Source organism: Manis pentadactyla, chromosome Y (genome assembly GCF_030020395.1).
Source record: "Manis pentadactyla isolate mManPen7 chromosome Y, mManPen7.hap1, whole genome shotgun sequence".
Classification (NCBI taxonomy): domain Eukaryota; kingdom Metazoa; phylum Chordata; class Mammalia; order Pholidota; family Manidae; genus Manis; species Manis pentadactyla.
Window position 1 is genome coordinate 25,661,487 of NC_080039.1, and position 14,829 is coordinate 25,676,315.

Consider the following 14,829-nt stretch of genomic DNA (forward strand, 5'->3'; position numbering starts at 1 on the left):
TCCAGCATTATCCATATTAATTCAAAGGCTACTTATTAGCCTTAACAAAGCTGCTATAACTAAAAATCAACAAGATACTACTGGTATGATTGATAATGGATGGGCTCTTTTGATCCAATTGCTATGAAGATATACTGCTTGCAGAATGCAGCAGACCTAAGAAAAATTCTTGTTTGTAGCTGACTCCTAATCCAAAATTTTTTCTTGCTTAAGAGTTCACACACATTAATATACTATATACCCTTTACCATTTACATATTAGTACCAGCCATTTATTACAAAAGACTGCACACTTTTCCTACAGGTGGCTTATATATTGACAGCAAATTTCTGAAAATAAAACAGTGAATATACTTTCTATAGTAAATGATTTTTCCAGTTTTAAATACAAGCCAGACACAGAAAAAGTCTGGACTGTAAGGCCTGAGTGTGTGGTTAAAGGAACCAGTTAAATACGGGTGTTTCACTGATCCTTTATTTGAGACAGGGATACTTCTTCATTGCCTCCTTCATAATTTTCTTGTGCTTGTTGACCAGTTTGCTGGTAGCTGTTCAAGGGATGTGCTGCAGGCCCTGTATATGGCTGACCATGCACATGATTACTCTGCGGGTGAAAGAGACCTGTAGGTTAAACTTTTCACATATCACAATCAAATAAAAAGACGTGAGCTGAAGTTTGTATAAAAGCAGATATGTCTATTTCTAGGAATTTATCTTTAAAAAATACTGCTCATGCAGTAATTAAGTAGCTTAGAAGTCTATTCCTGAATTGCTACAAGTACCACTATGACAAACAATGTTTTGAGAAAAAGCTACACATGAATCTGTGAGGTTATGACAGAATATTATTTTTCCTCTCACCAAGAAAGTGTTTTGACACTGTTTTTTCACCAATGCCTCTGATAACAGAATTGGTTCCTCTAAGTGTGGTCCTTGATTAGCCCTACCAAAATCAGTGGGAAACTTAGAAGTTTCCCACTTCTAAGTGGGAATGAAAGTTAGAAATGAAAAGTGTTGCACCACACTCACTCCAACTGAATAAAAAATTCTGAAGGTGGGACATAGCAACGTCTATTTCTAACAAAGCCTTTAGGTGATTCTCAGGAATACCTACTGTCTTAAAAGATCTGAATTGGTCATGTTTGTGGTTTAAACTCAGGACCATCCTCCTAAAACTTATCCCCAAAATTTTATTTGGGAATGAACATTTGATCATCTGTGTTTCTCAGCGAACCATCTATTAAAAAATCAAAAACTTAATAAAAAATACATTCTTAGTGAAAATCAGTCCTGCAGCAAAACCAATCAAGACTTCCTTAACATTTCTTTGATAGTTATGAATTTTATGTTAATGTAAAACATCACCCATTTTTATTAATTAAGGCCTGTGTAGTTGGCAGAGGAAATACCACATGGGCAGACAGAAACATGCTCTTTCAACCCAGTAACTCCTCATCATCTTGGCAAGCTATTCTAGATAACTTGTTACTACATAACATTACAACTAGTAAGTTACAAAACATTTAAGACAAATAAATGCTTTTAAGTAAAGCACAAAGAATTGGTTTAGGGGATAAAAATTAAAAACAAAAATACTCCGACTCCTATTTACCTGCTGATAGTGAGATCCAGATGAATTAGTATATAATGGGGCATCTTCTGCTGCAGAGGACTGATGCTCATCTGGGGTATCTTGGTCTTCTGGATGCTAGTTTTAAATATTTAAAAGAGATTACAAGTTTGATTATAAAAGCAACTTAAATTTATTTTTATTCTACCAGTGAGACAGTTAAAAAAAATCTAAAAAGCTGCCATGTTTAATGTTTTTTCATTTACTGTGATAAAATAACTTGCAGTTAGAGAAAAACTTTTAGATTATCCTAAATATGTTCTTAGACAGTTTCACAGCAATTTCTCCAAAATATAGAGAACAGAGGAGGTTAAGCTCTGTTGATGACTTAAAAAAAAATCAATCACCACTAAACACTAAAACAAACAAACTGCAACACATATTCTTTACACAGTAACATGGCCTATAAAAAATTACTTTTCTTTCTTCCATTTCTATTTGCTGTCCATTGATGGCTTTTATTTATTTTTTACCTCCTCTGGACAGAATTCACAAGCTTTTTCGAGTGTCATCCTAGCACTATGTGACCTCCGTAATAAATAAGAACGTGATGATGTTTTACTGCTTTGCACTGGAGAAGACCAATTGTTATCACTGCATTGAGGGTTGCCAGTGTACGGTATTTTTTCAAGTTCACATGCAAGCCATTCCACTGCACAGATCCACTTTCTTATAAGATCTCCATTACCCTTCAAAAGAAAATAAAACTATTCAAGCAAAAGAATTTGGAATAATTTCTGTGTTAATTTAAAATGCAAATTCCAAATTTCCATGATTCCAGTTACTACAAAACTTAAGAAAAGACTCTCACCTTTAATATTTGGTAAGCAACAGGACAACTGCTAAACAGAGCTACAACACATTTTATACACTGATACGCTCTTTTTTGATAGTGATTTTTAGAGCAATGGATTATTATAAACAATCCATCTCGATCATCTGGGATTCCTTTAAGAGCATTACAAATTCTAAAAAAGAAGAAAGAAGATATAAAAATTTGTGACAGGTAGTAAACATTTGAAGCCTACTGTGCACCGTTCAGCACACGTTTTTTTTTTGAAGTGTCGATCTAATCTAGTTAACTCTCTTAAGCTTCGGTAAACTCATTTACTTCTTGAGAAAACAAGTACAGAAATAAAAAAGCAGCCACATATCCCAGACTTATACTCAAGTTGGGAAGTTGGCTACCAGTCCGACCTGAGAATTTGAAGTCTTAACAAACTGTCATCAATCCAAAATGCTTTTGCTATAAGAATACCAATGCTGCATTGTTTTTATTGCAGTTATCTACAAGTATGTCTTATCTTCATGACTAGAGAATTGTTTTGCTTCGAATCAGATCATTTTTAAAAATTGTATCTTGGAGTGCAAAGTGAGGTTCTAGCGACTACAAAGTGATATCACTTGACAATACAAAATTAACTAGAATTCTCTTCCTTAGAATACACATATGGTGGGTAAAGCAATTTTCACTGGCAAGAGTAAAATCTGATTCATTTGCTATTGACAAATGATTGAACCTCAGTTCCAGCCAAATCTCAACATAACATTTACCTTGGCAATTTAAAAATCAGTTATGGGAAAAACACACCTTTTCGCTTTGCAACAGTACCTGGAGAAAGTTATCTAAAAAAAAAAAATCCTTTAATTTTACTGAATAGAGTATAATTGTATTCCCAATCAAAACCAAACATGTGTGTATATGCATGTGTAGGCTTGTTTGCCACAAACATGTTTATAATGTCAGTGGTTTTTCAACCTAATCATTTCAGACAAAAAAATGTAACATGCATAGGCACTGTTTATTTTGAAACACGTGTAGTATATAGTTTTTTCATTCATGTTTTAAATGATAATGAAGTTGACAACTCACTATTTCTGACATAGTATCATCAGTGCAACTGCTTTCATATACCTTGTAATCAAATACTGCCTTTCCCTTCTTGTTCTGTTGACTGTAACAGTGTCTGGCACATAGTAGATACTTTGTAAATATCTCTTAAATAATGTCTACTGAATAAAATACATGTTCATCATACAAAACATTTATTTCAAGCTTGTGCTCATAATTCCCTGTCAATTTGTACCCAAAAGCCCACCATTTCCCACATTAACCCAGTATTTATACTTTTACGATCACTTCCTTGGTAGAAAAAAGAAAACCAGGTGTGACTGATGAGTTTTAAGACATACATAAATTACACAGTAAACAACGTAAGTTTAGAAGCTCTTTAAAAAAAATAAAAGAGCTCATTAAAATATATCCCTTAAGACTTATCAAACTGTCTCATAACACTGAAATAGGTACTGAGTAATATATAGTGGTAGCTTAGAAATTTTAAATTTTAGTTTCATGGCAACTAGTTTTGGTTAATGCTATTTTGACAAAACTGATTTGTTTGAAATCTATGATGGTGAATTAGGTGACAATTTGAAAACTAATTAATTCAAGAATCTTGTATTTTCAGTCCCCCTGAAATTTAGTGATCTATCTTTTAAGCACTGTGTTCTTATACAAACTTTAGTTTTTCCTAATAACTAATGTGACAGTATGTATACATATTTGTTTCCTATATGAAACTATTTACTTCCTATATTAAACTAGTTTCATCAGTGAAACTTGCAGGCTGAATTTTAGCACAATGAACACACATAGGAGGAATTCTGGAAGGAAGTCTGAGGCCTTTTAGGAAGCTAACAGTTCTAAAAACTCATATTAACTCCCCATATACTAATAAGAGAACTAATATGCTGGGGATTATTTTTAGAAAACAGTATTACCTAGTATAACCAATTAAGAAAATGAGTGCAATGTAATCCTACAATATTAATAGAACTTAAATACTTACAAAAAAAACCAATTCATTTTCTTTAAATAAATTAAAGAAAAAAACTAGTATTAAGTATGAAACGACTAAGAGAAAAGAATAAAAAATGGACCTATATTGAGATGGGTGCAACTGCTCCTTCATTTTTATGACATCATCGTATGTTTTTAAAGGTAAAACATTTAATAGAGCTTCAAGGAGTAAGAATGTATTTTTCTACTGGCAATTCCATTCATTTCTAGAATCATAAAAAATGTACTTATTCTGGTAGCAGACAGAGTATGTACCTGAGAGTCTGCCAGGAATCCTCAATCAGTAAAATCTGCAAAAGCATATCCAAATATGGCTGAAGTTCATAGGTGTCTGAGGAGGCAACCTAAACATAGGTAAAGTATAGTTGAATTACTTATTTAAAGGAATAGTGAATCAAATTGTAGACATCTGAATGTTTATTTTCCTTTAACCTGCCAGAGAAGTTCACTGAGGACAGTAGATGAGAACTGAGGATTCTCCCAGCAGCAAAAATGAAGCAAGCTGATGGTTTCCTCTGAGTCACTACAATCTTCAATAATTTTCTTCACGTAACTTGTTCTCACAAATAAAATGTCCGCCACATTCTGCTGAATTGGCATTATAGGCTGTGATAAATTAGGGTCACCAAAAGGATTTGGAAGAGGAGGATTACCTAGAACAGATTTGTCATCAATGAAAAGCCAACTGACTTCTTTGCAGACTTACAATACTGAATTTTATTTCTAAACTGGCAAGTTAAATTAAATTTCTAAGCACAATAAAATGATCAGACAGAGTTAAGATGATAAAGACGCATAACTAAATGCTGACATTGAAGGAAAAAAACCTAGTTACGATTCTTAATGCAACCATTTCACAAATAAGGAATTTTTATCGTAGTAAATTATAAAAGGTTCTCTTTTAAACATGTGAGAAAATTAATGGTTTAAGATATAATATACCCAAAGCATGGATCTTCACTGTTTTTTGTTTTTATAAATGTTCAGAATTTTAACTAAGTGCTATATAGGAAAGTAGCATTATTTTTGAACTACTGAAGAATGGATGGAACATTCCACTTTACCATTGATTGAAGACTGCATCCTTGATGAGACATTGCAACAGCGGATCAGCTGAGCTACTACTGAGTATAACTCGCCTAATTCAGCATATTGATACTTGATTGGAGGACCTGGCCCTTCATCTAAAGACACAAGCATAAAGGTAGCAGGTACATCCAATTTCAAGAGCTGTGTCTTTTCTGTCATACCTATAAAAAAAAAGGAGAAAAGTAATGTGTAGGAAAAACAGAGAAACCAAAACAATTAAAACGACAAGTGCTGCATTATTGAAAAAGTAATTAATATAGCCACATACTATTTTTATGATTAAAGCTCATCCCATTTATTTAGACTGCAGAAATACAGATGGAATGCAGAAAAAACAGAAAATACATTGACTTAGTCTAACTATGGAGTAGTGATCATGACTCTGGCATTCCAATTACAGAGCCCTAAGGGAAAAGTAGCTTTTTTAGGACTGAGAGTAGGGGGCTAAGATAGCAAATCTCAACAAAGAAAGGTAAGATGATAAAAATAAACTAAATAAAATGAGAAAAATATTTTGTAAACCTGCCTCCTCCCCCACCTTCCTTCATATCAAAAAAACTTCTTGAGGAAAAAAAGCATCTAGATTGGCTGTTCCTACTTTCCTTATTTTCCCCTTCCTCATGCCCATTTAATTTGTCCCAAACTTGTTGGTTTGAAATGCAGGAACAGCTCTCACACTTAACTACCTTACTCTTCTTGAAACGCTTTAGCTTTGTATTCCCTTGCCCTCATTTTATTTCTACCTCTCTTTTGAAAACTTCTTACTTCCAATCTACAGTAATGCGTATCTTTATGCGGGTTTCAAATTTTGGATATCACACTGTTTTGTGGTCTTCTTAGATGTCCAACACTGTCAAAATTTAACCTGCTAATCTTCAAGTCACATCTTGGACTTGATAAACCTCATTAGTACAGTAGCCCTTTCATCCTTGGTGGTTACATTGTAAGACACTCAGTGGGTGCTTGAAACTGTGGATATACTGAAGAAAAAACCAAAGTGTGGCATCTGTGTGTGTGTGTGTGCGCGCGCGTATGTGTCTGTGCACACGCGCGCGCCTGTGTATAAAGTATACAGGCATATCTATGAGGAAGTTTAATTTGTAAATTAGACATAGTAAAATAACAGTAATAGGACATAACAATCGTACTGTAATAAAAGCTGTATAATATGGTCTCTCAAAGTATTTTACTGTACTCTTCATTCTCCTTTTGATATGAGATAATGAAATGCGTGTGTGATATGAAATGAAGGTGAATGATGTAGGCCCATGACATAGTGTTATGCTTCCCATTGACCTTCTGATGCTACGTCAGGAGGAGGATCAAATCACATGCTTCCCTGGCTGAGGTTGGCTTCTGGTAACTGAAATTGCAGAAAGTTTTCAAAACCACAGATAATGGGCAACCAGTGTATGCTATAGTGGTTCTCGATGCCCTCATGGTAAAGCACAGACTGTCTAACAAGACTTGCCGAGAGAGCATGATTATAGCATTTTGCGAGTCCCTTCTGCTATTTTAAGTCACAAAGTGGCCTTCAATATCCAATGACCCAGGTCTTTCCATCTACCATTTACTCTGTTTACCAACCAATTCCTATACCACCTTCTCTAACAAGCCTTTTCTTACTCTCTAAGCATAGTTCAGATATTCCTGGCTTGTATTTCACAGCACTTTGCATTTTCTGTTGCATCATGTAATACTTGTAATCCATTAATATTCTTCATACATTGCTGTATTCCCAGGACCACAAAAAGAGTTCACAAATTCTTATTTGACACTCAAAAAGTTCTATGAAGTTTTTTGTAAGGTTGGTGTTATGGCATTTCTGGCAAAAACCTACCTTGATTAGACATGTGTTATCTTTTCCTTTATCCATTACCCACTGATTGCCCAGGAATTAAAATTCATTATATATCACAGAAATATTTATATGATTGACTGTAGGGTGCTGACACATACTTCCTTGGGGGATGTCACAAGTATGGCAAATGCACTGTTTCACCTTTTTTAAAATCTAAAAAATTCTGAAACCTCAGAGAGAACCAAGATGGCGGCGTGAGTAGAGCAGCAGCAATCTCCTCCCAAAACCATATATATTTTTGAAAATACAACAAATACAACTAATCCTAAAAGAGAGACCAGAAGACACAGGACAACGGCCAGACTACATCCACACCTGCGAGAACCCAGCGCCTCGTGAAGGGGGCAAGACACAAGTTGTGGCCCGGCGGGACCCGAGCATCCCACACCTCAGCTCCCGGCGGGAGGAGGAGAGTCGGAGCGGGGAGCGAGAGGGAGCCCAGGACTGCTAAACACCCAGCCCTAGCCATCCGCACTGGAGCGCAGACACACAGTGCATGCTTCGGGTGCTGGAAACTAGGGAAACAGGACAGTTAAGGCCTGTGAGCGGGTCCCCACAGGCGGCGCACCCGGGACAAAGAAAAGCGAGTGCTTTTTGAAAGTCTTATAGGGACAGGGACCCCACAGCTGGACGGAAGCGCCCTGGGACAGCTAGTCAAGCAGCTGCGAATCCCAGGGAACTTTGGGCACCTGACCCCCTGCAGCGCAGCTCGGAGGCCCCTCACCGTGGTAAACAGCCTCCCGCCTGTTCCACCTCTGACGCGGCTCCTCCTCATTGGAGCAGCAGCCCGAGGCAGGCCATGCCCACAGCAACTGCAGGGCTAAATAAACTCCATAGATGCTGGGCTAGATCAGAAGCCCCGTCTGCACACAGCTGCCCAGCACAAGCCGCTAGAGGCCACTGTTCTCCCAGGAGAGGAAGGCCTTAAACTGGCAAGAAGGGACTTTCTCTTACCCAACACACACGCCAGCTCCCCACAAATACATCTATCACCATGAAAAGGCAGAAGAAATTGATACAGACCAAGATCACAGAGGCAAACCCTGAGAAGGAGATAGACCTAACCAGTCTTCCTGAAAAAGAATTAAAAATAAAGCTCATAACCATGCTGATGGAGCTGCAGAGAAGTATGCAAGAGGTAAGGGATGAAGTCCGGAGGGAGATTACAGAAATGAAACAATCTCTGGAAGGATTTATAAGCAGAATGGAAGAGGCCATTGATGGAATAGAAACCAGAGAACAGGAATGCATAGAAGCTGACGCAGAGAGAGATAAAAGGATCTCCAGGAATGAAACAATATTAAGAGAACTGGGTGACCGATCCAAAAGGAACAATATCCGCATTATAGGGGTACCAGAAGAAGAAGAGAGAGAAAGAGATAGAAAGACTATTTGAAGAAATAATTGCTGAAAACTTCCCCAAACTGGGGAGGAAATAATCCACAAGACCATGGAAGTGTACAGAACTCCCAACAGAAAGGACCCAAGGAGGACACAACACCAAGACACATAATAATTAAAATGGCAAAGATCAAAGACAAGGACAGAGTTTTAAAGGCAGTGAGAGAGAGGGAAAAGGTCACCTACAAAGGGAAACCCATCAGGCTATCATCAGACTTCTCAACAGAAACCTTACAGGCCAGAAGAGAATGGCATCATATATTTAATGCAATGAAAGAGAAGGGCCTTGAATCCAGCATGACTATCATTTAAATATGAAGGAGGGATTAAACAATTTCTGGACAAGCAAAAGTTGAGGGAATTTGCCTCCCACAAACCACCTCTACAGGGTATTTTAGAGGGACTGCTCTAGATGGGGGCACTTCAAAGACTAAACAGATGCCACCAGAGAAAATAAAATAACAGCAAAGAAAGCAGACCAACCAAATACTAACTAAAGGCAAAAAATAAAATCAACTACCCACAAAAGCAGTTAAAGGAAGCACAAAAGAGCACAGAATTAAATAACCAACATATAAAGAACGGAGAAGGAGGAATAAGAAGGGAGGAAAAACAAAGAATGACCAGACAGTGTTTAAAATACCTCAATAAGTGAGTTAAATTGGACAGTAAGATATTAAAGAAGCAAACCTTGAACCTTTGGCAGCCACGAATCTAAAGCCTATAATGGCAATAAGTACGTATCTTTCAATAATCAATTTAAATGTAAATGGTCTGAATGCACCAATCAAAAGACACAGAATAATAGAATGGATAGAAAAGCAAGACCCATCTCTATGCTGCTTACAAGAGACTCACCTCAAACCCAAAGACTATAGGAACAAAGAACGACTGAAGGAACCAAACAGCAGCAGAATCATAGAACCTAAGAATGGACTAACAGCTACCAAAGGGAAAGGGACTGGGGAGAAAGGGCAGGAAGGGAGGGATGAGGGTGGGGAAAAAGAAAGGGGACATGACGATTAGCATATATAATGTGGGGGAGCACGAGGAGGGCTGTGCAACGCAGAGAAGATAAGTAGTCATTTTACAACATCTTACTGCGCTGATGGACGGTACTGTGGTGGGGTTTGTGAGGGGGATTTGGTGGGGGGGGGACCCTGGTAAGCATAGTGCTCTTCATGTAATTGTAGATTAATGACAACAAAATTAATTAATTAAAAAAAAATTCTGAAACCTAAACCCGTATCTAGCCATAAGAATTTAAGATTAAGATGGACAATCTACACTCATTTATGGCAGTGAAAATTGGCATTAGATTATACCATGGGTCAGCTGTGAGCAGCTTAGGAAGCAGTATCTAAAATGGAAACGGAGTAAAATAGGATTTCTGTAGTCCTTAAATTTGTAGTTTTGCATAAAAAAGGATTAAAACAAGGATGTTATTTATATTTGGTTTGTGTTTCAATTATATGCTAATTCTTCGAAATTTCAAACAATACGCTAATTATTTGAATCAATTTCTCATAAAAACCTAAAAATATGTATTGCAAAACTCATATCTAGACTACACCAGAAAAATTAGGAACTCTGAATTGCTGGTACACCAACACCTAAATCACTGACATTTAAATTTATAACTCAACTATAACAAATTCATTCTTTCCCTTCTTAATAAATTAAGAATAACTTAAAACAACACTGAAAATACTACAGAATTTCTTATGTACACTTGTGGCTATCCATCCATTCATTCAACTGTGACTGAGTACCACTATGCCGACTCCTGAACACAGAAATTTGCAGTCTAGTTGGAGAGGAAGACAGTAATACCTAAAACTACCAAAATACAATGGTACACAGCATAACACAGTAACACAGTGTAACTTTTTAGGTAAGCATGTGAAACCATAGAGAAGAAATGCACCGATGCTGTGAGAAAGAGCAGGATCCTGTAATATGCTATTTTTGAAAATTAAAATTATTAACTGATAGTGTTCCCAACAGGAGAATTGAAGTGAATAATGTGTGTAATATTATCCATGATTTTATCTTAATTTTAGCAAAACACATGTACAGGCCAACTTCTTAAATGACAAGTACCAACAAGTAGGATCCTTTAATATCCTCAGATGGAGCCGAGATGGCATGAAACTCACACCATGCTCCTGGCTAGGGAGAATTAATATTGTCAAAATGGCCATCCTGCCCAAAGCAATATACAGATTCGATGCAATCCCTATCAAATTTCCAAGAGCATTCTTCAATGAACTGGAACAAATAGTTCTAAAATTCATATGGAACAACCAAAGACCCAGAAGACCCAAAGCGATCCTGAGAAGGAAGAGTAAAGTGGGGGGGATCTCGCTGCCCAACCTCAAGCCCTACTACAAGAGCACAGTAATCAAGACCATTTGGTACGGGCACAAGAACAGAGCCACAGACCAGTGGAACAGAATAGAGACTCCAAACATTAACCTAAACATATATGGTCAATTAATATTTGATAAAGGAGGCATGAACATACAATGGGGAAATGACACTCTCTTCAACAGATGGTGCTGGCAAAACTGGACAGCAATGTGTAAGAGAATGAAACTGGATCACTGTCTAACCCCATACACAAAAGTAAATTTGAAATGGACCAAAGCCTGAATGTAAGTCACGAAACCTTAAAACTCTTAGAAGAAAAGATAGGCAAAAATCTCTCAGACATAAACATGAGTGACTTCTTCATGAACGTATCTCCCCAGGCAAGGGAAACAAAAGTAAAAATGAACAAGTGGGAGCATAAGAAGCTGAAAAGCTTCTGTACAGCAAAGGACACCATCAATAGAACAAAAAGGTATCCTACAGTATGGGAGAATATATTCATAAATGACAGATCCAATAAAGGGCTGACATCCGAAATATACAAAGAGCTCACACACCTCAACAAACAAAAAGCAAATAATCCAATTAAAAAATGGGCACAGGATCTGAACAGACAGTTCTCCAAAGCAGAAGTTCAGATGGCCAACAGACACGTGAAAAGATTCTCCACATCGCTAATCATCAGAGAAATGCAAATTAAAACTGCAATGGGATATCACCTCACACAAGAAAGGATCACCACCATCCAAAAGACAAAGAACAACAAATGTTGGCAAGGTTGTGGAAATCGGGGAACCCTCCTACACTGCGGGTGGGAATGTAAATGTGTTCAACCATTGCAGAAAGCAGTATGGAGATTCCTCAAAATGCTCAAAATAGAAATACCATTTGAGCCAGGAATTCCACTTCCAGGAATTTACCCTAAGAATGCAGTACCCGATTTGAAAAAAACAGATGCACCCCTATGTTTATTGCAGCACTATTTACAATAGCCAAGTAATGGAAGCAACCTAAGTGTTCATCAGTAGGTGAATGGATGAAGAAGATGTGGTACATATATACACAATGGAACATTATTCAGCCATAAGAAAAGAAATCCTATCATTTGCAACAACATGGATGGAGCTAAAGGGTATTATGCTCGGTGAAATAAGCCCGGTGGAGAGACACTAGTACCAAACCATTTCACCCATGTGTAGAGTGTAAGAACAACAAAGAAAAACTGAAGGAACAAAACAGCAGCAGAATCACAGAACCCAAGAATGGACTAACAGTCACCAAAGGGAAAGGGACTGAGGAGGATGGGTGGGGAGGGAGGGATAAGGGTGCGGAAAAAGAAAGCGGGCACTACGATTAGCATGTTTAACTTGTGGGGGACACGGGGAGGCCTGTACAACACAGAGAAGACGAGTAGGGCTTCTGCAGCATCTTACTGTGCTGATGACAGTGACTATAATGGGCTTTGTGGGGGGGACGTGGTGAAGGGGGAAGCCTAGTAAACATAATGTTCTTCATGTAGTTGTGGATTACTGATACCAAAATAAAAATAAAAATAGCAGAATAAAAAATACACATATCTTTCCCGAGCCCTAGGAATTTTGATTCATAGGTGTGGGATGTGGCCTGGGAATCAGTAGTTTTTAAAACAGCATTAAGAGATAAAAATATGAGTAAGACAGTTTCTGAACTAAGGTTAGATCAATTATCAACAGAACAAGTACACAAAAATACTTTACTGTACAAGATGAGAAGTGCCATTAAAGAGTTATACAGAAAGTCTGAAGTGGGTTTTAAAATTTTAAGTACGGAATACTACTTCTGTCTAGAAGATATTAGATCTCATTACTTCAATTAAAATGCTTTCATCAAATATGAAATAATACAGCAAACAGAATTATGAGAAGTGCTTACCTAAACTGGCATACATTACAAACAGACTGAAATACTGCTGTAAATGATGGCCATGCTCTGAAACTTCCCTTCTCAGGAGATTTAAGACTGCCCTTAGTAAGTGGTCACTCAAGCTTAAGTTTTCACAGGCCTGTAAAAGACAAAATATTTTATTGGCAACAAGCTCATATATGTAAAGCTGCATCACTTAGACATGTCAAGAGAAAAATTATTAAATATAGTTGTCTCAGAGAGGGAATGAAGAACTGAGGATTTCACTATAGAAGCTGAATGATGTTGTTACTGCAAAAAAAAAAACCCATGTAGATAAAAAGGTAACTTGAAGATTTAAAATTAGCCATCGTAAAAATAAACCTTAACTGAACATACAATCGGAAGCCTACTATATAACTGCAAGTAACTGAATAAACAGAAGAAAGTTTCCTTATGTTTTAAGTTGCCCAATAATCATTATTCATTAATATGAAATACTTTCAATCAACTCAGTAATGCAGGCATGTATTAATTATGTTACACAAATGAATATGTTTACTTCTTTGATCTTGATAAAAAGAAACTTTATTCTTTTTGCATTATTAGTGAAAAGCTTTCAATTACCTGACTGGAAGGCCCCAGAGATGTAAAAGATGAAGGGCAAGGCCCATCTTGCAATGAAAAATGTGCAATAAATACTATAAGTTTTGCAAACGCATCCCTCACTTCGGCACTAGGGCACTCCAGAAGATATTCAGAGAAGCGATTTGGAACATTAAAAAGAACATTTTGAGCAAACCAAAAACGTACATTCTTGCAGTGATGGAGTAGAATGCACAGTGCATCATACCTAAGAGAAAAATATACGAGTATCAATTTTATTGACGTGCTTCTATTTCGATGGCTCCAGTGAACCAACAGGTTTCTATGAACCAAAAAAGATGTTCTTTACAATTAATTAGGCCTGAGACTTGGTCTAGTTCCTCAATTACAAAAATGAATAAATGAGAACTTGTGTAGGTAGATGCAAATCTATAATCAGACTCTTCCTGATTCAGTGATATTTCCTTAACAAGTATTCTGAATGACGCTGAAAATAGTTGTGAAATCAAGGTATTCTAATGTCCCCATCATTTTTACAATCAGAACCTTAACCTGAATAGTGTAACTATTTTTTTTAAATCTCTATTAAATATGGAATTCCATCTACAAAGATTAAAGCATAATGCTTTCATGATAAAATACACAAAAAATGAAATGGAAACAGGAGTCAATTTCTGAATATTAAAAGCACATCAAGCAATTGTATTTTGATTTTTCTCTCAACATTCCTACTAAGATTTTTATTCTATATTGGAAATTTGAAAAAGGATTCCAACAATAGGGAAAAGTAAAGCACCACAGTAATGAACCACACCAACTCTTAAGTTTAATATGAATAAAATGAATAGCTATATACCAATCACTGGCAGGGCCACGGACTATTTTCTTTGTGTGAAATCCAGTGGTGAAGAGGAATTTAGCTGCAAGTTGAATACTAGTCATACTTATTTCTTCTGCTTCAGGCAACAAGTGATCTTGTCCTTAAACACAGCACACATATACAAACAAATTTTTGTTTAAAAATGCTCCATGTTTAAAACAACTTAGCTAAAATTTTGTACTTATCTTAGCACTTCACCAGATCATATTTCAAAGCAATGCTTCTGTAACAAAAATAACTATTACAAA

The 14,829-nt window shown here is 36.7% G+C and overlaps 1 protein-coding gene across 2 annotated transcripts in view; it reads right to left on the reverse strand.

Moving 5' to 3' along the window:
• Positions 1–374: 374 nt before the first annotated feature.
• Positions 375–14,829, reverse strand: part of LOC130682134 (probable ubiquitin carboxyl-terminal hydrolase FAF-X) — a 166,041-nt gene continuing 151,586 nt past the window's right edge. For both annotated transcript variants that reach the window (XM_057496277.1, XM_057496278.1), the window contains exons 35-44: positions 14,558–14,681; positions 13,723–13,948; positions 13,126–13,255; positions 5,555–5,740; positions 4,923–5,143; positions 4,746–4,834; positions 2,442–2,598; positions 2,104–2,319; positions 1,613–1,708; positions 375–604 (exon numbers count right to left, since the gene is read on the reverse strand). In XM_057496277.1, coding sequence (XP_057352260.1) covers positions 464–604; positions 1,613–1,708; positions 2,104–2,319; positions 2,442–2,598; positions 4,746–4,834; positions 4,923–5,143; positions 5,555–5,740; positions 13,126–13,255; positions 13,723–13,948; positions 14,558–14,681 — 1,586 coding nt within the window. In that variant the 3' untranslated portion in view covers positions 375–463. The remainder of the gene's footprint in view (positions 605–1,612; positions 1,709–2,103; positions 2,320–2,441; positions 2,599–4,745; positions 4,835–4,922; positions 5,144–5,554; positions 5,741–13,125; positions 13,256–13,722; positions 13,949–14,557; positions 14,682–14,829) is intronic.